We start from the raw sequence: 27,350 nt of genomic DNA on the forward strand, positions 1-27,350 counted from the left end.
TGGTGGATTGATGATCAGTACGGCATCATCTGTCCTGCCAGAGCCCATGCTGCTGCACAGTATCTAACCAAACAGTGCAAGCTTGATACAGGCAGCATATCTATCTGCATCTGGCATTAGTCATCCTGAAACCACAGCTGGAATTACTCTCAACAGGGCATGGATGTCAAGAGTCCATATGATAAGCAAACTCTTGTTTCTGTCTCAAACATCAACACTTGATACCAAACTTCTCTCAGTACTATTGCATAAAGTACCAGTTAAGTAGACCTCATGCTCAATAGGCTGGCCATCACCACTTTGGAAGGCAGGGCACACAGGATTTTCATAGTCAAAATATCAGCTTCCTCAGAACAGAGATGCTGGAAGTGCTTCCAAAGCAGCAGAATGTCTGCACTCTGCTCCACCAGCTCCAGCAAAAGTCTCCTCTCACTGCTTTGCTGATAAAACATGGCAAGAGAAACGTGGTGGTGGCCCGCAACCACCTAGCAGTAAGACTTTCAGGCTGGATCATCCCTCCTTTTTTCCAGTCAGGGGACCACTCTTGATTGGCCCACTAATGGAGGGGAAAGAAGAAAGTCAACTAACGACAGAAGAACATCTTGGAGGCGGGAGAGATGCTACTACTGAGTTCTGGTTTATGCAAGGATCTTTCCTAAGAGATTAAACACAAATTTGCCTTTATGTCACAAACTGCTGAGACAACTCCATTCTGTTTGCAGAACACAACAGAACATAAAATTTTAAAACACTCTCACAATGCAGGGCCTAATCAGTCACCCATAAACCCATCCTTTAAATATTCATGCGTGATGAAACCAAACCGTGACACACAGATCTGTATATAGCTGCTTTCTGCTGTTATGTTTAGATTTTAGCTGCTTGTTCTTCGAGCAAACACAGCCCTCCTTGTTTAACGTTTTCCTTGGCAACAGGACACTTCCGACAGCATCACCCCATATAAATCATAAGCTTGTGTAAACTGGTAGGAACAGATGTCAGCGCGGGACAGCAAATCTTGGATGAAGTGAATACTAAGCCTTTATATATACGTGTATTAAGTGAATCAAGAGGTGGTTGAGCAAAAGAAAAGATGTATTTATGATAACGAATTTATGATAATCACACCTCCCTGTATCACGGGAGAATAATTTATGCACTTAGGATGCGATGGCATGTCAATGCAGCACATCTGCAGGAGAAAGAAAGCAGTGGTCTCCGTAACAAGCAGAGGGCTTCGGCTACATGAGGAGGCTGCGGCCTGGAGACAGTCGTGATGGGAGGCTCCACAGAGAGGCCACGCCAGGAAGCAGGCCAAGGCTGCAAAACAAAACACCAACGCTGTCCTTAACAAGAAAGGAAAGCCCATAACCTCTCACTCAACAGCACTGAGCTAATTTCCAAGTGTGAGGAGATTGATGACAGATAACCAAGATTTTCATCTAGACACAGAGAGATCTGCAGAATTCCCTACCTCGGGAAACCAATTCAGCTCTTGCTTTGAAGTCTTGCCCTAAGCATAGAAAACAAGGAGTCCAGAAAGCTCTCTCCTGAGGCTCCTAAAATGAAATCTGGAAGAGGAACAAGAATGTTTTTCCAAACAATACATTAAAGTAACAGTTGAAGTTAGGAGATCAATTAGCAAAAGACAACTGGAGTCAAGGAAAGACAACAGCTCAACAAGAGGAGAGCGACTGTACTAAATGCCAGCGACAGCAAACTGCCTATGGGGACAGGGCAGCGCTGCCCCTAGAAAGAAGCAGTAGCCAGAAACAGACACTAAACCTCTTCAAGCACGAATGTAAATCCAACAGCAAGAAGAGTTAGACCCGAAAGAATCCAATGAGTGAACCTGGAAACGCCACCTGACTGGGTGCCAAAACATGGTGCAATCGGAACTGCAAGCATCCTTGAAGCTGCAAGTAGAAAGGCTGAGTATTCCTTTCCAAGTGCAGTGACAGCACAGAAATGGATACACACAGAAAACAATTTCAAAGCAACAAGGAAAAACAATGCCTTTACTTCAGAGGATCACCAGGTTAGGTCCGAACCAGCTAGTTTTTAGCCACACTACACTGAAAACAGGACCAGCTGTGGCACCGCCAACAGCAGCCCTTCAGCCCATCTGGGACTTTTGCATCATTCTCAAATCAGTATTTTGGAGATCGCTGCTCACACTGATCTGATTCATCAGCAAAACACCACAGGACACAGCTTCCTCCTATGTCATGCCCTGGGTCTGTCTGAGGAGATTTTGCCATTACTTTAGACTTGAAAGGTTTATTGAAGATGGCATGCATTTGCTATTTCTGGTAGCTCTGCACATGTGTCTTGCACCAGGGAAAGCTCAGACAAAGTTAAACGAGGGCAGAAAATGGGACTTGGCCGTGACGGATGCAAACAACAACTGGTTACTTGAAGTTGGGAATTTCCCACAGTCACTACTGGAGACTCAGAAAATAATCACTTCAAGTGAAAAATAACAGTTTTTATAAGCACCTATCTAAAATGTGCTTTTCTCCCATTCAGGCCAAGTTCTTTGATGTGCTTTATGCAGTAATAATAAAAATAAACACAGAAAATAAAAAGAATCAGTATTTGCTGTCTGGATTAGGTTTCTGCTGCTTTCTGTAAGCAAATCAATAACAGGAAAATAAATGGCATTTGCATTTTGTCAATGGGAAACATGCTGTTAAGAAGACACACAGCAGGGATCATACTGAAGTGGGAGCTCATTCTTTTCACAGTTCAGTTTCGCCTTATCTATTTCACTTAGACTGGCACCAGAAGCCCTAACTGAGAGAAATGGCGTTTCTCCATCACAGTGGAGCCCATACAGACCCTCCACACAGACGGGAAGTTAACACTGGGTGGGCAGTGGGGGTAGGCAATCTGTAAGGCACCTGGGACTAACACTTTCCAGCCAATATTGCCACAGCAAGATACCACGTATTACAGAAAGCTTTCAGGACTGCAGCAAAGTTGGGTTTGTTTGCAACATACGCAATTGTGGATTTCGGCTCTTTCAACAGTTGCTACGTTTAACACTGCAGCAAAGAGTACTGGGATAAAGTTGGACAGAAGAATATTAAGCAAAAAGCAGAAAAGCTTTTAACATATGTGTGAGAGAAAACTGAATGCCTCTCCCACAGAGACTGAGGCAGAGCTCTGGCCAAAGTCCCTGGGGAGGGCCATAGAAGAGACGGACCAGGATTCAGACTATGTGATGTACCTTTCCTTTTCCACTTCTTCCTGCATCTTCTGAGTGTGTTTTAGTAGAACGGACCAAGAACGGGCCAGAAGACAAATTAACAGGCTTCTGGTTAACTACAAAACCACTGCCATCTTTTAAGGCTTCTATCAACAGTCTTGCATCAGGTGTTCTCAAAATGAGCCAAAGCAAAACTCTGAAACCTTGCTATAACTTCATGCATCATTTTGCTGGTTAAATAACCCCTGAAAGCTCAACATTCCCACTGGCATCTGTTGCATTTATGCAGGCTACCAAGTGTACTTCTGGAAGAAGCTGGGGCACAGACATGTCCTGATAAATCATACCAAACTGGCAAAGCTGAGGGGGCTGAGAAACAAACAAATGATCCCACAGATTGCTCTGAACTTTCACAGACAAGGCCTGGAAGGAACGAAATCTCTTGACTTTTTATGAAAGCTTTCAAAATAAAGAAGTGAATAATTTCCATGGCAATTGAATACACCTTGGGAGAAGATATGGATTCCAAATGTTTGATAAAAAAGCTTTTATTCTCAAAACATCTATTTATTCACTTTGTTCCAAAACAAGATATACTTATTTTCACATAAAACCCAAACTGACAGTAAATTAAAGGATATCCCAATCTTTTCCCAAAGCTCAATGTAACCAAACATCACCACTTGCAGAAACATGTGAGACGATAACCACGGTTCTTTGAGTGCCTTGGTAAACTCACTAATGAAGAAGCAGTTTCAGCATGTTGCCATTAAGGGTTAATTTTGCATCTCATTGGCCTAGCTGGGCATTCCCATAAATACCAGCCCAGCGGATATAATTGCAAAGCAGGTATGCTTGGCTCTAGCCACTCTGCCAATTTAGTGGCAATGAATGTCTGAAAATTGCAGGGTGTAAATTTAGCTGGGCGGGTCTCACACATTGTGTTTATTTTCCTGGGAGATAAATGTATTTGATTAATCAAAATTAAAAGAAAGGTATCATGAAAGGTTGTTTATTTTTTCCCCTGCCTGTAGACAGAAATTATAACACAAATAATCACTGTATTTACTGTGTAAGGACAAAGGCAGCACAGCTTGTGCGTTGCTGAGTTTCAACAGCAATTTCTTCCAGGTCAGTGAGCAGCAAACTGCTAATGCCAAGCAACGTTAAACGCCTATCAGATCCAGGTAAGATGAGGAAAGAAGAAAGAGATACCTTTGCAATAAAAGGCAACATATTTTCTCTGTAACAATCACGTTCAAATTTCTTTCGCACACCCAAGGTATCACCACTTAGCTAGCCCTGACTATGGCACATTTGCAGTTTCCATCCCACACACTATAAGAAATTCAGAAGGCAATGAAAACTGCGGATAATGGATGCCTTAAGGACAAGTAGCAGCTCTAGACAAACAGCCACTGACAAAAAGACAGACCACTAGCACAGCATGCATGGACCCTGGATAGAGTCTCCCCCACCTCACTTCAGACATGGAGCAGGAACGACTTTGTTAAGCAGCCCTGAGTCTTTGCAATTCTACAAGCTACCAAATCCAAGTGTAGTGCTGTTACAATAACTAATTCTTACTTGACAGAAGCATGCCTCAACCCACTTTAAGATTCATCTGGTCTTGGATTTTCTAAAACCACCTCAGCAGACTTCAGAGAGCAGCAACCTTCTTGTTGACCAGTTCAGAATTCTTCCCTTCCCCTAAGGTAACCAAAAACACTTGGAAGGAACAAAACTCCAGATGAAGCACAGGAGATCCTCAAACACAAGTCCCTTTGAGACACAGCTATTGTAAGGACTTGTTCTCATCACAAGCAGGCTGACACGTTCTGGTTTGATCTTCTGCCAAAGAGCTGCAGACACAGCTCCCGCTTCCCACATAGGAAAGCCCAGTACACTGAAAACATCCATACACTGAGGTTCTCTCTCCCTTCTGCACACCAGCCTCACAGGTAAGACATAGACCTATTTGAGATAGTGGACTTTTGTGACTGCTAAAAATTAGTTAAAAGCTTTAGAAATAAATTGCATACTCCTGATGAGATGTAAGGCGAAAGCTAATATGTTAAAAAGAAGAGGACTTAACTATTTTCCTCCCACAGAGAAAGTAGGAAGGGGCTTTCATTTCACACCACCAGACAGAATGGCCCCTAGCTTTCCTCATTACTTGCACTTCCCAACACTAGCACATTACAGAGGTACATGGATATCAGTGCTTCAACACAGAAGTCACTTGCAAAGGCAGAAATAGTCGGCTGGGATGAGGAATCCAATACTTTGATCACACAGACCAGGCACATCCAACATGCAACCTGTGGGCTGCATACAGCCCGGCCCAGCTCACAGTGCAGCCACCCCCTGCCCCAAACCAGCACAGTAACAAACAAGGAGCAGTGTCCTATTAACGGTGTCCGGGCTGAAACCAGGGCACGGGGAGCTGAGCAGTGCCAAATCAAGTTATGGCAAATAAGTTTGTGAATTGATACACTGGCTACACACAGCCCTGTGCACAGAAAAAAATAAGCAGCCGTGCTTTCTGTTTTGATAAAGGAATTAGTGAACAAGTTTCAAGATTGCAAATATATAAATATATATATCATTTTCAACTCTATTTTCAGACAACATAAATATATCATAAATATGCGTATTTCCAGACTGAATGTGCAGAGTGCCAATCAGACATTCAACTGAAAAATTTAACTGTGACTCTTTACTTCTACAAGCCCCATCTGACCAGAGAAAAATAACCCTTGCTTCACAGTCACACCTTACTCATGTCACCGCTTTTGGCAGTACCCACATTTGTGAACAACTGTTTTCAAAGATGAAGCACAGGAAGAATAACGTTCCATCAAAAATCTCTGACAAACACTTTCTGGGCTCTCTAAGAATTGCAGCCATTGCCACTGAACCAGGGATTGATGACTTAGTTTCACAAAATCAAGGTCATATATCCCACCCAGTTTGGTGTTTTTGTTGTTCTCTTTTTTTTTGTTTGTTTGTTTGTTTAAGGTTAAAATGAGTTTTGTTACTTATAACTACATTATATATTTTATGAGGGCTGATCCAAAAGCAATGTTTCCTATTCCTAATGCAAAAGTAATGCTTCCTACTTCATTCTGTTGGCCCACAATGTCAGAGGCGGATGTTGGTGGTACGGCAGTAGAGGTTGAACCTTCCCACTGATATTCCATTACATTTTGTTGCCACGTGACAGATGGTGGCAGAGGGGCAGTGTGACAAAATGGTGTCTGACATGGAAGTGCATACCAAACCAAAGCTGCAGAACTGGATTTCTCCATGGGGAAAAAAAATGCAGCCACTGACATTCATTGATGCTTGCTGAATGTTAACAGAGACAACACAGTGAATGGAAGTACAGTGAGGTGGTGTGCTTCAGCAGTGGTAACAATGGGTCATCTCCACTGGTGCTGATTTTCACAAGTGCAGCATGCAGGCTACTGCCCATCACTGGTGAAAACGCACAGCTACTGGGGGTGACTGTGTTCAAAAACAGTGATTTGCAGCTGAGAATTTGATCCATTAAATACCACTATCATGCCCTTTGGATCAGTTGTTACCATAGAAATAAATAAGTGGCATTACTCTCAGAGCAACCTTTGTGTATGCAACCCAATCCCTGTTCACTCAATGTGTCCCAGACAAGCCAGAAGGTTGGATGCCCATGATGAAGACTGAATAAGGGATCTTTTATAATCTCGTTCTTAATATGAACAAAAGATTTCACTGTCCTTCAGTCTGCTTCTGATAAAGGAGGCTTTCTTCTCCGTAAACACTAACACTCCGTGACATCTGTCAGAGGGACTTAGCAGGATGGCTTCTCCAGGCCTTGCGGCAGCAGAGGACAGCAGGCACACTGCCTGGCACAGGGACAGCCTTGCACCAAGTGTGGCATGCTGCTCCACTCCCAGCGTCCCCTTCCCAACACACCTTTGCCCACCTGCATCGACAAGGGTGCTCAGTGTTCACAACATTGCAGAGCAAACTTCTTGCACTTCAGAACTAGAAACAACAAGGTTTGAGAAAGACATGGGTAACTCAGCAGCGTTCCCCACTTCAGGTTTGGAAGGAAGCCCATCGGCAGCTCACTACACTACGCAAGTATCTGGGCTCCTCCAACTTGGCAACCGAAGCACAAGGAAAGGGGAGAGCCAACCTCAGATGTAGCATCCTTCAGTAGTCAAGCCTCATTAATAATTTAACTCTTAATGGCCATGTAAATGAAGTACATGCAGGAGAAATTAGCTGTACAGTTGCCCATCATGTCAAAAGCACTGCTCTTCCACTGTCTTTTCTTCCTGCTTAAACCACAGAGCTTCCCATTTGTTCATAGGACGGTCCCTCTAGAAGGGACTAATGCATGAAGGTCAATTAATAAACTGAATTCATTTAAGTTAAATGTATACTACTCAGAAGAAAGGTAGAATGTGATTACTGTAGCTCTTTCCCATCCTCCTAATCTCCTATGCAATTAATTTCCACATCCTCAAACACAATATAGTCTACAACTCAGAAAGGAAAGATTTGTGCACTTACTGCTTTGCTGCAAATTATATATATGGATATTTCTGACTTGGGAAGTTAAGACCAAAAGAAATACATTTGACATTGATCCATATTCTGTGGATTAGCTGAAAAAAAAATGTAAAGAGAAAACAGAAAATATAATGCAATGATAAAGCTCACCCAGGACTCCAGCACTGAATGCATCATGGGCTCTAAGTGCCCTACATCACACTCACATGCTTCACATATGAAGCAGATGATGCAGCACAGCCAGCAACATAAACCATCCACTACCCCTTTACGTTTTGGTTGTATTTTCTCCAGCCCACAGGGGTTGTCAAGCAAAAATAAGTCTCTTACTTCCTCTAAAAATCAAATGCCAATGGTACTCATCCCTTCAGCAGCCACAAAGGCTCATCCCAAAGGCAGGAAGACCATTTTGTCACAGAGACCACTATCAACAAAGCAACTCTGCAGCTTCATTACTGTCACTATTTGACACACATCAAAAGTTTCTCAGTAGCTTCCAGATAACCCTGTAATCAGTGTACTTCACCACACTGATACAACAGACTCAGGTCCTTGGAATGATATAAGGCACAGGCAGAGCAGATTGTCACACCATCCACAGTGACTGCTGGAGGTGAGTGTCACCACACATTCTCTGGTACGTCAACACTTGAGGTTTGTTTTAGAAGCACCCTGTCAGCAGGAAGCACATGCTAACAGAGATGTTCTGTGATCAAACACTTAGTGAGTGCAAATAGTTTTGCATGGCAAAATGCAAATTAAGCTTCCTTCCACCAAATAGTCCCTCAGAGCACAAAACTTGCCACTGGGAACAGAAATGCAACTATTCCATCTTCACTTATCAGCCCAACTCTCTATATCTTCTCCTGTTTCAAAGTTGCTCCTTTGAAGATATTAGAATCACACTGGGAAAAACCAGCACAGAATCAAACACTGTGCTCAAAGTGAAGGTTTCAGCCACCACCCAGGCTTTCTCAATTTGCTACCTAGAGAAACCCACAATAAATCTGTGAGTCTTTAAACAAAACATAGCTTTAAGAACACACTGCAGAGGTACATGGCTGCTATATCCTAGCCACAAGAAATTAAAGTCAAAACTCCCAGCTTTAACAAGTTCACTCGGAGTAAAAGCAACCTTTTATGTCCAATTATTCTCCCCTTCCTCTGAAGAGACATAAGACTGACACTGTGTGAACAGAACAAATTACAGCTGGCTAAAATGATTAACTTCTTTCCGTTTCAATGAAATTTCATCTTCTGAAATTTGGGTTTAGAAAGCTATGTTTTTAAAAGAAACTTGCTGACTGGAAAAGGAAGAAATGAAGTGATCTTGAGGAAATCCTGCAAAGCAGCTTAGTGACATTGATGTTCTTTCCAGCCTTGTCATTTCAGTCAAGTGTAAACACACCAGAACACATAAAAACAAAAAGTCTCATCTCTGAGAATCAGGCTGTCAATACATCTTCATGTTCATACACAGCAGCTTAAAACAGAGAAAAAACCTACTGAAATATATCCATGTAGATTCATTCAAAGAACAGAAGAATCCAGATACATAGCCTCAAAAATCTGTAAAAGTAGCAATACAATAATTCTCGATATGCTTAATAGATTAAGCTCTATATTTGGAATCTACATTCATGAAAAAAAAAAGAAAAAAACAACTAAATATATATATATATATATATATATAAAACATACTCCTTTCTAATATCTCCTGGGCAAGCTAGACTCAGAACACATATTCCTGGTTGTATACTATTCATTAGGACATAGCAGTGCCTTTGAGAAGGATTCATACAGCTGAATCATATTCTAAGATAAAGACAATGCCCTGAACTAGAAGTGATCAGAAGACACTATGATTTAAGTCCTGCTGTACTTACCTGATCTGGAAATGTACAATACACTCAAAAATGGAAAAAATGCTTACAGTAGGACTAGGGGATAGATTAGGTAGACAAACAAACAGGCCTTTCCCTTTCCCATGTTTCATTCCTAGCCCTGTAAGATTGTTGTGCTGTTTGCCTCATTCTTTCTGCAAGCATTATTATGGCCCGGGGCAAAGAATCCCTGGAAGAAGGAGAAGGCATGGGGACAAGTCTCCACGAGGCGTCTGCCAAAGCAGCTAAGCACAGCTGACAGGGGAAGTGTACCATTTCCTAGTGTCCTACTTACCAAATCAATCAGAAACCAGCTCCAGCAATTAAGTGGTAATGAATTATTGATACCACTCACTTTGGGGAACTGAGCACTTACCAGCATTTATGAAACTAAAGAAACTGAGGTGGTATCACCATTTCAGGCAAGGCAGAAAGGCCAAGAGCAAACAATCTGCCTAATGTTAAGCACTGCCAAGGATCACTGTTATCTCCAGGATGCTGTCTCAGCCCTGTCTGAACAAGAGCACACACCACCTTGATTTATATTCCACTCTACCCATTTGTAAAAAAGTCCCCACTTCAGAGAGGCACTGAGTGCTCCACACACAAACTGAGTAATTTCAGTAACTACTTACTACTTTTTCAGAGGAGAAAAAAAAAGAAAAAGGAAAAAGATGACTGTGTTCAAAGGAAAGGGCGGCAGAAAGGAAGCTAGAGAAAAAAACGAAAAGAAAAAAAAAACAACAACACTTTAAAAATGTGATTTACAATATACGTTCAGCAGCAGGATTTGCCCTGAGGAAGCAGAGGTGGTCCTGAAACCCTACTGCATCAAGGCACTTGAATTCTACACATAGCACGCCTCCAAGGTAGCTAACTTTTTTGCCACTGCAAATAAATTCCACTACAAGCTCAGCAGAAAGCCAAGAAATCTACTCAGGATTCAAAACACTCTTACTGCCACTTGAAGTTGTCAGTAGTACCACCAGGGAACATTTCCATCACTGATGTATAAGAGTCATCCAGGAAAGACAACTCTCTACTCCTACCACACTTCTCACCTGAATTTTCCACTGCTGCCACTGTTTACCTGTGCTATTAGAAAACAGACAGTGTCATACACATTCGCCTCATATTGTGCCCCTTCCCAATCCCACCTCAGCTGCGCTGTGCCAGCAGCCCTACATGCTGTCTACATGCACTTACTGAAGTCTCTCACACTTCTGGAGGCTTCACCCCAAGTTGCTGGAGTTGGGGAGACACAGACTCAGCCATCAAACTGGCAGATATATCTCATCCGACCTGAGTTAAACAACACATGGTGTAACTGTCAGCATGTCGGCTCCGAATCCACTCCCTGGCAGGAATGCCAGCAATGTGAGCTTCAGAAGGAGGAAGATCAATGTCGGCGCTTGCTACACAGCCCAGCCTCGCCAACAGGATCCCTTACAGGAAAGGGCAGCTTTCAGTGTGCAATCTGAGAAGACCAGAGAGAGGATTCAGCCCTACCACAGATGTCTCATATGATCACATTACTCCGCTATCCTTGGCTTCAGTTTTCTCTATCTGTTAATGATTACTAATGCTCTCCGATCCCACGGGAATGCTGCAGGCATCCATAATTTATGTTTCCGTGCTGCTCACATTCTAAGGAGGTTGGTACCTGAAGACATGTACTGATCAGTAGTTTTCCAAATATATAAATCACTTTTTAGGGAACGTTATTAAAAAAAAAGAAAGAAAGCAAAGTATCAGTATCAAAGGCCCACAGCCGTATCTTGAATAATTCATTCATCAGTAGTAAACAAGCAAAGACATAAGCAGAAATCTTTGAGCACATATGCAGCTAATACCTCAACCAGGGACTCTGATTAGAACACAGGCAGGCCCAGCTGCAACAGAACAGAGCAGAGAGGTGACAGTCCCTCTGTACTCGGCACTGGCGAGGCCATGTCTTCAGTACTGTGCTCAGTTTTGAGCTCATTACAAAACTTTGAGACTCTGAAGCATGTCCAAAGAAGGGCAACAGCGCTGGTGAGGTATCTGGAGCACAAGTCTTATGGGGAGCAGCTGAGGGAACTGTGATTGCTCTGACTGGAGAAAAGGGAGCCCAGGGGAAAACTTATCGCTCTCTACATCGACCTGAAAGGAGGCTGTGGTGAGGTGGGGGACAGCCTCTTCTCCTCTGTACTTGTGATAGGATGAGAGGGAATGGCTTTAAGTTGCATCACGGGAGTTTCAGGTTGGATATTAAGTAAAATCTCTTCTCAGATGGTGAGGCATTGGAACAGTCTACTCAGGGAGGCGGTGGCATCACCATCCCGGGAGGTAGGAAAGGGCAGACATTGCACAGAGGGACATGCTTTAGCAGACATGATGGTGTGACTGACTCACAGCTGGACTAGGAAATCTTTGTGGCTTTTTCCCACCTTAATGGTTCTGTGAATTCCACACTCCCAAAGCCCTGCTGCTCAACAATCAACCACAGCACACAGCAACTCTAGAGGCACACAACCCCCATATCTAGTCATTGCAAAGCACTGTAGATATTGAAATTAACTATCCTCTTTTACTTGCACTCACTGGGGCTCTAAGAGAACTCCTGGTATGGTGCCCATTTTTGTTTTCCTCTTGCATGCATACCTTTGTTTAATGCTGAGGGTGCTTTGCGGGAGGAAAAGAAAGGGGCAACTTAGGAAACTTGTTAAAAAACAGATTAGGAATCCATATATTTCATTTTCTCCAAATGATTTTGCCCTGCAAGCATGCGATGACAAGCTCTTGGTATAGCCATTCACACCAAGGGTTGAATTCTGACAGCTGAGCTTGCTCTCAATCAAAGCATTCTCTAACCAAACACACACTGCAGCATTTCAGTAATACACTTTTTCCAAAACAACAGGCCGACACATTCCTTCCAGAATGAACTAAACAACACTGGATTAACTACCAAGTCTGTGCCAAGTTAGTTTTCCTACAAAGAAGAGGCAGATATTTGGAAGGAGTGCACTGCGTCTCAAAAGTCACTTTCCCTTTGAGATACCTCCTATCAGACAAGTTTCCTATCCGAAACAGAGATAATCTCCAGATACCTCAGAAGTCTTGTAGGTTTAATTTTAACAGGCCCTGATACGTCTCACACAGGTCTCTTCAGGCTCCACGATGACCCAGAGGAGGTTACACTGATTGCTTCTTAAAATGGGAAAGTCTGTTCCCCCAAGGTGGGCTGCCCAACTTTACAACTGTTGATGAGCAACAAACGAAGCAGGGAAAAAATCAGCCACACTGAGCTTTGCAGGCTCAACAGTTTCCTCATGAGATTGTTTAAAAGGAGCAGTAGCAGTCAACAGGGAAGCAACTTCAGACTCGCCTCAGTTAAAATGAGAATATCCTGCCAGTGAACAAAACTGCTTTTCGTATTTTCAGATGTTATTTCTCTCAGCTAATTGGCTATTAAGCTCCGATAAGGTGGACATTTATCTCCAGATAACATAAGAAAATTGGAAAGTAAGCAGCCTGAAGCTACTCTGAAGACTGTTAACCAAATAGCAAGCCAGAGCTCCATTAAAACAATTCATTAGAAAACCTATGTCATCCCTTGGCAGATTGTCAAGGATTCCATTAGAAATTTTAAGCATACCCTATCTGATTAGACACTGAAGTCTATTATCGAAGCCATTTGTAAATAGAGAGCCCTTAACTTTGAAAGCTTGAAAGCTTTCCAAAGGTGCTTCAAGAAATTACAGCAGAAACGTCCACTGTCTCTAATATGCAGAATTTTGTGCAAGAAAGGCAGAAACTTCCTATACCATCCAAAAGGTGAGACTGATGACCAGGTATAGCTGTGCAAACCAACATCATCAAGTGCCCACTAAACCTGGGTGGACTCTGTTGATGTAACTAAAAGACGAACACTGGTATAAGTTATCTCAGAAGAGCGGACATCCAAGAACTCTGAATCACTGGTTCTCAATCACACATCTACAAATGCCTTAGTTGTAGAAAAGGAAAAGCATTTCACAGAAAGATCACTTAGAGATGCAGTGCAAAAAGGAAATTATATGATTTATGTTTTATAACATTTTGCTTCTCCGTTTTATGAAAATTGGAAGGAGGAAGAAGAACTGCTGTTGCGCTCTTATCCTTAATGGACATGTAGAGTGCAAAAAGAAAGGTCACTGCAACTACTCTGGACTCTTTTTTGGAAGACAAAGGTTGCAATCAAAAATGCTTAAAAAGGCAATGTGTGATGCTGGGCATGAAAAAAAGGAGCTGGCATCACTCTACCTCCGGCTTGTAATTCAGACGCTAACAACCCTCACGAAGGATTCTTAGGGTACAATTGATACTGCTCATTTCTAAGACTGTGAAGCTTACGAATAATGCTAGAAAGTCTCTTAGCAATGTCATTTTTATCTCACTGGTACTCTATCAATGCTCTAGTCACATCCCATTGATCTTTGGTCAGAAGTACACTCCCAATTTGTTCATTTTGCCTTCTGGACGTTCCTCAGAGAAGTGAAAATAAATCAATTCCTGAAGCTCACGTACTGTCTGCAGATCTATGGAGGGGCTGCTGGTCAAACCGACTGCAGAAGGACTAACACTTGTGGTTTGCTTTAGAGTTCATATGCAGAAAAATTTCAGGGTATGCTTTTCTCTCACCTTCATGCCTACTGATATCCCAAGTTGACATATTCCCAAGAGAGAAAATGCTGAACAAGTGGAGGTAGTGGAAAGACCTAGGAAAAAGAAATTTCTTAGAGAATATAAATTAAAATTACATCCAGACTTCATTAAATACAGGGTAGGTTAAACGTGCCAGACCTCAGTTACATGGTAAAGTGAACAGTCTATTCATTTAAAAGTTCAACGGGCTTTTGGTTTTGCTTTTCACACAATTCTACCTGCTATTCCACGCAGGCTTTTATTGTACTCACAATCCTGGGTTTAAAATTCACTCAGCACTTCATTAAGACATGTAACTAGCATCAGCCCATGGATTTTTTTTGTCCCCCTCCACTTTCTTTTCACCTTTCAAAAGGTTGTCTTAAAAGAAAAAAAAAAAACAGAACTATTTTGAGTTTGAATAGACTGCAATCAACACAAACACACTGCTGTTGCTCCTGTTAGCCAATTCTGAATTATGTCTAATTAGTTTAATGACATGGTCTTTCAAAACTGATTAAGCAGTAAGTACAGTTCTTCCAGACTCCGGGATTTGCCAAGCGCCATTCGCATTCTGCCAGCCTGAGCAGATCTTGATCTCAGCATCTGTATTGTGTTTTTCCAGCTACCCAAACAAGCAAAGCTGCAGACTCTGTTTCATACGATGCCAAGTCCTCGGTAAGACATGTTTCTTATCGCTGCTCAGATTGTGGAAGGTTTCAGTCCCCCACCCTCACAAGTTACAAAGAGCCCTGAACTTCTCAGGTAGATATCTGCTCGCCTCAAGGCAAAAAGCACATGTGCACTTCAGGCTCCAGTCAGACCATCTATTTGCCTTAGTGGCCTCCACTCCTACCCAGCTCTTGACCTGCATATTTTTAGCCATAGCTATGAAAGCAGTAACTTGTGTCATAGACAGGAGCCTGGTAAGCCAACCAGAAGAGTTGCTTTCCTTTGAAGTCCACTGACATTGCTGCAACGTGCTTCCTTTGGAGCTTTTAACTGGTGAGTCTATTAACATATCTGCCCATGAAGAACTGATTTGCTTTGGCACCTCCAGCAAGGAAGGGCTACTACACAAATTTAACAATCTGAGGAACTGTTCTAACACATTTTGTATTGGTCTCTCCAGAGATGCCAACACTGACAACACGTTCAGCCATCTACACACGCACACACTGCATCGTGTGGCAAGTAAATATTAACTGAACTTCACAAATGCTCACTGAGAAATTCAACAATTTGCTCAAAAGGCACACACAAAAAAAAGTGCAACTTGCCAGTTATATACATTTTTAGTATTATGTCTATTTGTGTCTTTATCACGTTTCACGTTTTACTAAATCTGAAACTCCTCTGTTTGAAGAACATTAATGATTGTAATGACTAATGAAGAATCTTCATTGTAACAATAATGAGCAAAAAGAAGAGAAAGGAAAAACACGGATGAATACCTCAGAGAAGTTCACAGAGTCAAGACAGTCTTACCTCGTACCCAGCTCTTATCAGCAAAACAGAACATTTCAAACACATGAGTAATTCTGAACTTTGGAAACATGTTGGTAGTTATCTGTGGTACATAGCTCCTGACTAAAACAGGGATCCCCTGCACTAATAGCAGAAATGAAAGCTGGTATCCAAACCCAACTGTGCATATGGGTAAAAGGGGAGGAAAAAAAAAAAAACAGAATGGCACACTCCAACCATCCTCAATCTAACTGCTTCCTAACCTTTAATAACCTAAGCCTCACAGGCTGTCTGTGAGCTACAATACTCATTTTTAAATGGGAACTCCACACAGTGTCAGGACCTCCCAAAACCTACCTAGGTTCAAGCCTCACTCATTCTAAGAGTTTTGTTGCCACATCCTCTTCTACTCATCTCAGGGCCCTGACCATCACAAAACATATCACACAGCAACTTGTGTAACTGTTTACTCACACCCAAAAAGCAGAATATGAGTATGTTTTAACTGTGCTCAGGTTCACACTGCTCAGGCCACTGCGGGGGGAAGGCTTAAGGAACACAAAAGAGGAGGTTCTGACCATCAGCCCTCCTGCAGGATCCCCTCATTTCTATTTCACTCATCCAGGCTGTTTCAGTTACTCGCCCACCTGCAGCACACACCTCTCACACTGAACGGAAGCACCTTCCACTCCTCAAACTTTCTAGGACGTGGGCTGCAGCTAAATTAGATACCCAATTCCACAGGTTTCTTTACAATCCAGAGATAGCTATCTGTGCTGGCAGCTGGGAAGAAGAAAGAACAAAGAGACCAGCAGCGCTGTTTAGATACCTCCTCACATATCACATGTGCAAATCAAAATACAGACAAACACACACCAAAAACAACCAGCGTTTCAGCACCTTCTCCCTTTAAAGAGCTTTTCAGTCTTGATAGCCAACACTGCACACAGTGTAAGGTTGGCTTAAAGTGGTCTCTCATCTGTGTGAGAGGCTTCCAGGGAAAAAAACAACCAGAAGACTAAAGTAACGCACCAAGCGACCGCAGCGTAGCAAGTTTTCACATGTCAAACAAGCATCTGGATACACGCTCTTAGTCTATGTCAAATGCAGTGCAAAATTCACAGCCTAAATCTTTCACTGACCATATATATAATCTACAAGTTTCATTGCAAGCAGCTAATTTAGTTAAATGTGTTCCAGCACAACTCTTTGCCCATTTTTTTTAAACACATGCAAGCTCTCTCTAGAAAATTCTTCAGCATTCAGTAAATTCATGATAAACTGATTATACTAATGGCTGACAATAAAATTACCCTCAGCCATGATCTACTTACATTTCAGGCAAAGGGCAGTCTGTCATTTAGCGTTTCATTTTAGAGACACCTTAAAGCACATCTCATCCTTAAAACTGGTTTCACTTGAAATACTTCATTCTGCATCTTTGCATATCCCCACTGCGAGATCTTGCCAGAACAAGAGTTTTGCTTTAATACTTTTTTTTTTTTTTTTTTTTTAAGAAAGAAAACAAAACCCACTGAGACAAAAACAACAGGTAGGGCAACAAAACGACAGTCCACGTGGCTTCCCACCACTTCATTAAAATCATCGTTAACTTCCACAGCACTGAAGATGTTGAAAAGGAGAGCACTGCCATCGCTGCTGCGGATCTGATGCTATGGATTTTTCAGGCCCGTTATACTCCTGCCTTTCTGCCTGTGCAGACAGAGGGCATCCATGGGACAGAACACCCCAGAAGCTGCTCAGTGAGATTTACTGGCTTTAAGAAAAACAAAGCTTGTGTCTAGGTGATAAAACTAGTCTTGCCTCAGCCCTTCCTGACCAAGGAGAGGGATCCTTGAATCTCTGCTCGTCCCCATCACTGTTGTCTAACAAGCCATCAGATCTGTAAGCAGACTCCCAGATTTATGACAAGCAGAGCTGTTTTACTCCTCACCTGGGAGATAATCAACAAACAAATGGAAGCAGGATGCAGGATTGCTGTTGTCACAATAAACATGTTATACTACCACCGTGAAATCCTTTCATCCAAAGAGCTTGCTACTCTGTTCACGGTGCTGCAAGCTGATGGTGGGCTCCAAACATTTGATTTCAGATTTGTACAAGGGGTGCATCTTCACAGTCTACTTTGTAGCTATCTCCACTTTCTATGGTGATACGTGACAGCAGGTCTGCAATCACACTGTTACCTTCACTGGGTGTTGGCAGCACCCAATGTTTCTGATAGTAAATAAAAGAATAGGGCACCAACCACCTAAAAAGGAAGCCTTGAGCAAACAAACTCAAACATCAAATGCCCTGTAGTCAGATGTAGAGTTTTTCACTTTTCACAGCACCCCCAGCCGCTCTCACCACGGCCACTGGCAGATATACATTTACACACCGCTTATCTCTTCCATTGTTTTGCCAAGCTGGGAGCTTCCTCCCTTGCCAAAGCTGCTACAAGGAATCCTTGTTCATCTCCCACACACCAAAGTGCTACAGCAGTCTGCATCTTGCACGTGTAATGGAACCGGAAAAACTGTGGTTACTTGAAGCAACAGACCCAGCTGAAAAGTTTTGAAGAGGGCTGCATCAAGAACACAAAACAAACACACTGTATATGCAGGACAGACGTGCCTCCAAGCAGAGTGCTTGTCTCTTTATTTATAGAGCAGTGGAGCAGAGTGGTACTCAACAGCGCTCCTCAGCTCCCATGCAGAACATGAGGGTTTTCAGCAAAAAAATCCTAGCAAGGCAATACCTCAATGTCAGTACAAATGAAGACCTGCTTGGGGAAATCTCAGGTATTTCCTTTGCAGCATATCAAACCTTTAAGCCAGTGAGCATCACATCACGCAGACTATTAATGCAGGAACATAACCCTGTGAGCAGCTTCCATCCCAGCTCGTTTTTGGGGATGTTCTGGTTTTTTTTTTTCCCGGCTTTTGAGATGTAGTGGCAAATCGTGATGCCAGCACACATGTGGCTCTGCATGTTTATGCTTTCTGTGGAACAAGGGCTTGATCCCAACAGCTCTAGTGTGTAAGAATGGAAGGAGTAGACAAAACGCTTCCCCCTGAAACTCAGCAAGCTAAGTGTACTTTAGGAAGTACAACATCTACACATTATATATAGCTTATACATCAGAACGATCTTTACTGTGACATCCTAGAGACACGTGCAGGAATTCCAGCTACGCCCTGCACTCTGACTCTCCAGCGGGTTGAAGACTGACATTTTTAAGACCTGCTTCAAATCTAAACCAGGAACAAGTACTGTAGTCATCAGAAAGAAAAAGCAATCTTCCTTGACCTGATGACGTTCTTACAGCCTGAGCTAGTAACTGCAGCCCCTGCAGGGCCTAACGTGCATTCAGGAAACCCTGAGCTCCTGGGGAGCCACATGAAGCGTTGGGAACAGGGTCAGAGCATGGCAAAGCACAGTGCTTCCTGGGCACGTGTGGGTGTGAGAGCTTGATAGGACCTGAAATGAGGCAGGAAATGGAACAAGAAAGGAAGAAAATCAAGGAGCTCTCGTACTGGGAGCGGAGGTTATGGCTGGAGATAGGCAGTCTCTTCAACAGCTGTCAGCCTCACGTACATTCACCCCATGACATAGCATAGGTAAAACCTTTCCCATGCAGATAAGGTCTTTCAGGATCAAAAGTGACATTTGATCTATTAAGAAAAGAGATGTAAATAAAATATCAAACTTTGCCTTGCAAATCTTCAGTGATGCAATCCAAGCCAACAGCTATTTCTGCAACAGGAACAACTGTTTAGACAGAGACTTGAATTACTGTTTATTTTCTGTTAGCTGACATTGACCCCCAGGGCTTCAAAGTTTCCGATCCATACCCAAAAAAGACTCAAAAGGAAAGAAATTCTTTCAGGAGTTATCAAAACTAAAAGGCCAGCATCAGAGAAGCCAGTTCTCCCTGTGGGAAGGTTTCAGGGCCGCCAAAATAGACAGGGGAAGGAACATTTTAAACACAAATCTCAATGATCCAATACACGAGTGTTCAAAATAAAAAACAAATGCATTAAAAATAATATTAAAAAAGGTTTCAGAAAGCTGTTTGCATGGGCTCCAAAGCAAGCCAGAGACACTGGTTAAATAATTGCTGTGGAACTGTTGCTTAAGAAGGGCAGAGCTCAGCCTGCAAAGCCTCCAGATGGGAAACAGGTCTGTGAGGGGCGGGCTAGGGGCTCACTGTGCTCAGGTGGGTGCCTGGCAGCACCAAGCCCCACACTAAGCCCAGAGCATTCACTCTTGTACACTCAGCACATGGAAACACATGCCTTGCTAGGAACAATTCAGCACTGGCAGTGTTACCGTGGTATAACGGAACTTAAAGAGGAAGAAAGCATCACAACACAGATAAACAAACCTGGGCCTTCCCTGAAGGTTTCCAAATAAGGAACTGCTGAAATAATTTTGAAAAGAGGCCCAAACCTACACAGCAGCTACACACGCTGCACGCACAGCTCGCAGTTACGTGGCTTCCCTCCCTCCTGCCCATTGAAACCGGCCTCGAACCAAAGTTTTATCAAGGAAGCTGAAAAGCCCTTCATGATGACAAACACTCTTCAAAACAAACAAACAAAAAAAAAGAAACAAAAAAAAAAATTGAGCGTTACAATCCGAATTCTGCTACCGCGTGTCACCGTTCCATCAGCACGGAGCGATTCCCGTGCAGGCAGCAGCATGAAGCCAGCTACCCACGCTCACTGGGCAAGCGCCTGCGAGGACCGAGTCGCCTGCAGCTCGCTGCCTCTCACATCGAGGGGGGAAAAAGTTTACCAAAGAACGAGTTGAGCCCACCCAGCACCCCAGAACACGCGGGGCGGCTCGGCGGGGCCCGGCCCGCCCTCGAGTAGCTCCGCCTCGCCCCCCGCCGGCCGCCCCCAGCCCGGGCTCGCCCCGAGGGGGGGGGAGGCCGGGGCAGCCCCCGCCGCCTCAGCCCGCCCGGGGGTGGGGAGAGGAGGAGAGGAGAGAAGGGGAGGCCGGCAGCCCCCAGCCCGGCCCGCCGGGCGCCGCAGGGAGGCGGGGGCAGACGTGAGGCCCCGCGCCCTCCCCCGCCGCGCCGAGCACGCCCCCTCGCCACCGGGCAGCGCCCCGGGCCGGCCCCGCGCCCGCACTCACCCGCCGAGCCCAGCAGCAGCCACAGCAGCCACATGGCCCCGGCGTCGGCCGCTCCGCAAACTTCGGGGCTGCTCCGCCGGCCCGGCCCCGACGAAGGAGCCTGCGGCCGGGGCGGCGGCGGGCGGGGAGGCGGGGGAGGACCCGGGGCGGCGCCCACCGCCGCCCCGCCCCGCCGGACGCCCCTGCCCGGCCGAGGCCGCCGCCCGCGGGTCGCGCCCGGGGCCCAGCCGCCCCCTCGGGCGGGGCGCGGAACTGGCGCCGCGGAGCCCCGGCGGCGGGGGGCGGCCTCGGGGATGCGCCCGGTGGAGCATGGTGGGGCTCGGCCTGACGCGGTGCAGTCACCGCTGGCGCTCGGAGGAGCTCTGAGCGGCAGGAGGAGCGGGCCTTCTTTTAGGGAGCGTTAATTTTCAGTATACAGTGACCCGGGGTGCGGAAAGCCACGTTAGCTCGCGAGCCGTCCCGCTTGTATGGGAAAATCGCTGCCTCTTCGTTAAGCGGTGCCTTCTGGTTGTAAAGCGTTCCCCCGCGTGCTGCAGTGCATAAGTGGATCTGCATGCACGTAGAATAAAGTTTAACTCTCTCGAAAGCTCGCAGCCTGTGTTTAATAGCTGAAGAGAAGGGCTTAGTGCGTATGTTATTTTAGCTGAGAATTAAAGCCGGTTTGTAGCAGTAAAAAGCTGCTAAATGGCTTCAAAAACTGCTCAGCTCATCTGCAAGGAAATACCGCTTAGGCAGAATTCTTACAATTGGTATTTAATAAAGCCGGAACAGCTTGTGGAGATTGCTTGCTAAGAATTTCGCATCATTCAAAAGAATGGTTTAGCTTGTGCTAGTTAGTTAGTGGTATTTCAACCCCTCATAGTTAACCCCCTGGTGACGTGATTAAAATCTAACCCGTGCAAACACAAAGACCCAGCGAGAACCCCAGCCACCTTACCAGTGAAAATGGAGCACACCAAATCGGCTGCTTCAAAGTGTATCAGAGAACACTGAGGTGACTTTTTTGTTCCGCCTGCCGAGATGAGTCAACCAAGAAGCTGTCTCCCACATGCCCTGCAAACTAAAGGTGGCTGTTGCTTACATATATGACACATGGTATGCAGCAGGAATGGCATCCTTGGAACTTGCAAGATCTAAGATGGTGTTTTGGATAAAGACCAAAGAGTGTGATAGGGAAGGACTTAGGTAGATCAAAGAGATAAAAGCATGTGAAAATGAAGGGGAAAACAGATAAAAGGGGCCGGTCAGGTGTAGCTGAGCCCCATGTTGGATCACTACCACCTACTCTGTATTCTCAATAAAACCTGTTTCTGTGCATGCTGGCAGTTCTGAGGGTGTGTGTGTGAACACTCACAAACCTCAAAGTCCATCAGCCAGCAAGCAAGATAAGAGGCTTGAACATCCGTAACGGAGCAGGACCACAGATCTCTGGGCACTGTGAAATACTCTGACTTTCTCTCAGTGAACTGCCACCTGGATGGATTTCTGGCTTTGTGTCTGGAAGCAAAATGCGATCCCAGCTCTGCTGCAGACTGTGTGGCCTTGAGGAAATCGTTCGTGTCAGCCTATGCTTTGACTCTCAACAAGGCCATCCACACCACAAAGATGCTGGAAGGATAAATGAAAAATTCTACGTTGCTCAGAATGTGGCTGGACTCTGAATGCCTAGTAATGCCTAGTAACGTGGGGTACCAGCAAAAAAGGGAATATACTCTGAAACAAAACAAAAAAAAAAAGATTCCTTTCTTGCTTTTATTAGCTTCACAGTAAATTACACCAGAGTAATGAAGAGCTGTGCTTGGCCTGTGGTCTTGGCAAGATCCATTATGAGAAAGCCACTCATTGTAGCTTTGTGCACGACGACTGAAGGCTAGAAAGGGAAATTTTCAGCAGAGCCAAGCTCGTCAGAGGAGCCTCGTTTATATCAGCACAGTTGCTACTAACCAAAGTTTCTGGTGCTTCCTCCACTGCTCTAAAAGATGCAGGATTTCTGCTGCTGGATTTGCAAGTCCAAGTGCAGATTTATAAACTTCTCAATCTCCCTGAATGAATCAGGTATTCTCTCAGCAAACTCTTATGTTAACGCTTGGGTCTCTGATAACAGTAGGTGTAAGGATATCTGCCTTTGGCATCAAGTTTGTTCTCCATTACTGTACTGCAAAGAGCTGGCATCTTAAGCTCTGTATTGCAAACCTGCCACCAGGACTGTGGGATTTGAACCCCTTTCAGTTACACACTCTTCTGAGATGCCCAGATGAAAGGTGTCCCATAAGGGGTTTCCTACCATAAAACTGTCCAGATATTTATTGAAATATAGCGAATCTCGGCCAATTATTAACCCAAAGAATATTCTGTTAAGGTTATTGCAGACTAAGGAGTGTCTTCAGCTCAAATTGGCAGATGTGCTGGTTCCTACTCTGGGGACAAATGATTATTTACAAATACACTGCAGAGGATCTGCATCTCCAAGAGAACCTGACCTCTTCAGGAGCTCAGGTATCACTTCTCTGCATGCTGTAAGCTGAAGCTCAGGTTTTTGCATTTCTCCTTTCTGAACAGTTCAGTCTACAGATCACATATTTTGACTTTGAGGCACAGGAGCAGAACGCAATCATGTCTATAGGTGCGGTCTAAACTTGCTGACTTCAATCTGGAAACGGTGCTCTGAGGGAATTATTTCTATTCATCTACATGTGTCCTCCCCGGTGACAGCATTGATAATGATGAAAATTTAGGAATGTGTTAATTAAGGATAAAAAACGTAATAATGCATTGCAACATTTTGTATATGACTGCCTGCCACTTAGAAAGGCAGAGTTTGGCACTACGCTTCGCAACAGCTTTTTGATGGATTCAAAATAATAGTAATTCCATTCTTAATACGGTGCAGTGAAACGATAAAGGTAGATTCAAATACATTTGTAAAAAATGTCATCATCATTAGCATCTATCAAGTTAAACAGACATATTAGAATATCAGCCTATATCCATCTATTCATTAGGATTTATCTCTGTTACAGCTTTGCAGTGTTTTGATCTTTAGCTCAGCACCAAGCTTGAAGCTCTCCTGACTATTGCAACCTTTAGAACTAAAGAGAGTTAGAGATCAGTTTTCAAAGGAGGAGTCATAGTAGGCATTCAGATTCCCTCATATCATTCCTATGCTCCTCTCACATCTTAACATGTAAAAATGGTATGCACTGCTACAGCACTCATCATGAAGGTCTGAACAGCTTCCAGACACACAATTCCACCACCAGCCTTCTCAGAAAAGCGGTCAAGACTATGACAAAGCTCAAAGAGAGAGAGTGAGACGAACCTCCCTGTCCCCTCAACACCGTGGATTGCTGAGCCCCCAGCAATGGGAGGCAGCCAGGCACACTAGTGCCCTGTCCTTTAACTCCTGAAGCTCCAGTTGCTCCACCAGGCCCGGCTCCCTGCTGCCTGCAGCTCAGTGCTCATGGTGCCTGAGGCACAAGCATGGCTGGCGTGAGGGCTGGTCTCTGCAGAGCCAGCCTACTCTGTATTCTGTGTGCAGAAGGGGTTTTAATGAGCATCCAGAAAAAGTGTGTTATGACAGAACCAATCTGGGATGTTCTGCTGGTACAAATTAAGCTGGCTTAAGCGTTAAATCCTCTTCTTCTTCTCCTGCCAGGACGTGGGCACTTCATGGTAGAAAAAGCACAGAAACTGTAGCACTGCTTGCACTACAATAGCTGTTGGGCTTTCTGTTCCAGTGGAAAGAGGAGGCCCTGGAGCTCTGGCTCATTCATTTTCATTTTATTCTTCGTATATCGCCCATCTGCAAAGAGCCCCCTGCTGTGCAACTCTCATTTGGCCTGAGCTGCGGTTGTAATGGCATTCTCTGTTTGTGACTCAGAAATCAGAGATGGAGAAAGCGTGCCAGGTCAATTTCTGCATACCCTTGACAGTGCAGGGCTGTTCTCTCTGTCTCCTGCCTAGTGCCCTCCTACAGACCCACACAGAGGGGCTCTCCCTGAGCTCCAGCAGAGCACCCCAGTCTCTGACAGACTTTCTCCTCCACCTCCTGTCCACACCTCGTGCATGACTGTGGCACTTGGGGTGAGCAAAGGCTCCTCTCCTCCTCTTCTGCCACAGGCATTTTGGTGCTTTGGACTTAACAATTTCAGCCTTGTCCTTCTCTCCTTCCATAGCACGAACTGCATTAATTGCATCTGTGCTAGTGTACAATGGCTCCACAGGTAACCCCACAGGCCACACTCGGTTTGGGGCTCTCCCCTGTTGCCAAATCCATGGTGGGAAGCACCGTGGCAGCAGCAGTGCATCCTGCAGCGCAGCTCCATGGCAGCACCATGGGCTCAGCTCAGTGTTCTGCCCACTCTGATGGCAACTGTCAAACACTACCAGATAACACCTACCTATCCCCTGAGGATGCTGAAACTGCAGGATCATGCAGGGAAGACACAGCTGTTTTCCCTTCTCCTTGCTTTACTCCAAGCAATGTTACGCTTCATCTGGAACATTTTCAGAGTAGTTCTCCCGTCCTCGAATGTGGCTGCCATGGTGTGTCCAGACAATTCCACATCTCCACATCACTTCATTAAGCCAAGCAAACACCCACTTTCAGCTACTGTGATACAAAGGACAATGTTTGAAATCAGACGTGACAGTGAAAGGTAACGGTGCCTATTTTGCCTTTCATTCCTGCTCTGTAGAGCAGCAAAGCCATGCTGCCAGATTCAAGTGCAAAATAAAAGTGCTTTCAAGAAAGTGCATTATTGCCATTTGACATATTTGTACATGTACATATGAAGTGGGTAATTCCGTAGTTACAGGTTCTAGCTATAGAGCCAGACAGAAGTCTTCTTGTTTGCAAGCTCCTCGTTCCCACCCCTCAGCTCAGTTTTACCATCCTTGCCTTCCAAGTACATGTATTTTCTGGAGGGACTGATTAGAAATCTATTGTGTTTGCAAGCTTTTTTTTTCTTCTAATTAAAAAAGTAATTTTCTTTCTTTGATGTGGATGTTATTCATTGCCTAATGCCAATATTTTCAGCTAATGATTTCAAAATAAGTCATTGCAGACAGAACATAGGACAGCAAGATGATTATGTGGCTCCCACTTCCGCTCACCTCCCAAACAGTTAGCCTGTCAATACTTTTCGTTAATATAATGGGCAGTGTGTGAAATTTCCAGGCTGCTTCCAGAATCCAAAGCAGGCAAAGGCAGGCAAACAGAGAGGATTATTTGGCAGTAAAGTAGATAACCAATAAATGAATGCCCGGATCAATACACATCCTCTAGGAGGACCACAGCTAAGCTCCAATTGCCCTTAAAGAGGCTTTAACAAATAAATAACAAAAGGCAAATCAATATGTCCAGATGATAAAAATTTGGTGTAATCTGCAGGAAAATGCCATAAAACTACATTACATGTGTAGATCCCCAGTTAAAGTAGAATGTTACACCAGCTATCTATGCCACCTGAGGACCTGACAGTTTTAACTCACGCCTCTGGTTCAACACCTATTTTAAAAGCAAAGTGTTTCTTTTGCTCTAGGTCATGAAAGAAACACGCCATGAAAGCCTCTTTTTATGTGCATGCGTGATTTATTTTTTTTTACATTTTCTCAAAATATTTGTGCTATCTCACACATATACCTTTGTAGACAGGGCAGACGAAATCTAGCAAGAAGCAGAGAAGTCATTAAAAAAACAAGGCTAGGAGGGGGAATGGAATAGCCAGGATGCTAAAACCTTCATGGGAAAAGAAGACCTACGCTAAAACTGCACTTTCAGAGTGTCAGATCTTAAATTCATTGTTTTGGAATTGAACCCTGAGATCCTTAATCAGACAAGCTTCCTGGGAGCTTGAAAGATAGTCTTGACCACAAAAGGACTTCATGATTAGATAGATAAGAGATGAAAAAGGAGCCCAACAGATAAAAGATGAAAAAGGAGCCCAACTTATGTCTTCTAAGCTCTCCTGAAATGCAAGGCAACAAAATGATGGGAGAAAGGCATATATAGAGTGTTTGTAGTTCCTATCTGGAAACCTAGCTAGTATTCTAAAAATTGTGAATGCAGTCACTTTGTGTTTGCTGTAACAAGAGGGGCTTCTTTTTTCTCTTTGCTCAGATGATTTCTCCTGCTGCTGAGCTGGAAGAGCTGCAGGAGCATGTCAGTAGTAGTGGGGTACAAGTAGTTGGCACCCTGTGAGGTGCGAGAGGCTCAGTAGAAATTTATGAGCTGCTCAGGAACTTGCCCAGGTTTCTCTAATTTTATGAAGTGTGAGGGAGTGCCTGGGTATTACAAGGACTTCTTAATGACATGTCATTTTGAGAGCATGAGAAAAAGGGGGAAACATCAATGCTTGTAGCCCTGTTAGTGTGGTGGCACTAACAGCACTGACTTGAGGAAAGTGCAC

General features: G+C 44.2%; 1 protein-coding gene across 4 annotated transcripts in view; it reads right to left on the reverse strand.

Annotated features, from left to right (window-relative positions):
- LDLRAD3 (low density lipoprotein receptor class A domain containing 3) overlaps positions 1-27,350 on the reverse strand; it is a 282,869-nt gene that overhangs the window by 252,601 nt on the left and 2,918 nt on the right. For 3 of the 4 annotated variants that reach the window (XR_010623356.1, XM_065754993.1, XM_065754992.1), the window contains exon 1: positions 20,941-21,016. The exons of the other annotated variant lie outside the window; for it this stretch is intronic. Coding sequence is in view for 2 of the 3 variants with exons in the window: in XM_065754993.1 (XP_065611065.1) it covers positions 20,941-20,974 (34 nt within the window). In the remaining variant the exon portion in view is untranslated. Of the gene's footprint in view, positions 1-20,940; positions 21,017-27,350 lie in introns of those variants that run through there. 4 annotated transcript variants of the gene reach the window in all.

This window comes from Cyrtonyx montezumae, unplaced genomic scaffold (genome assembly GCF_038088225.1).
Source record: "Cyrtonyx montezumae isolate F1298 unplaced genomic scaffold, pur_monq_1.0 scaffold_10, whole genome shotgun sequence".
NCBI classification, from domain to species: Eukaryota; Metazoa; Chordata; class Aves; order Galliformes; family Odontophoridae; genus Cyrtonyx; species Cyrtonyx montezumae.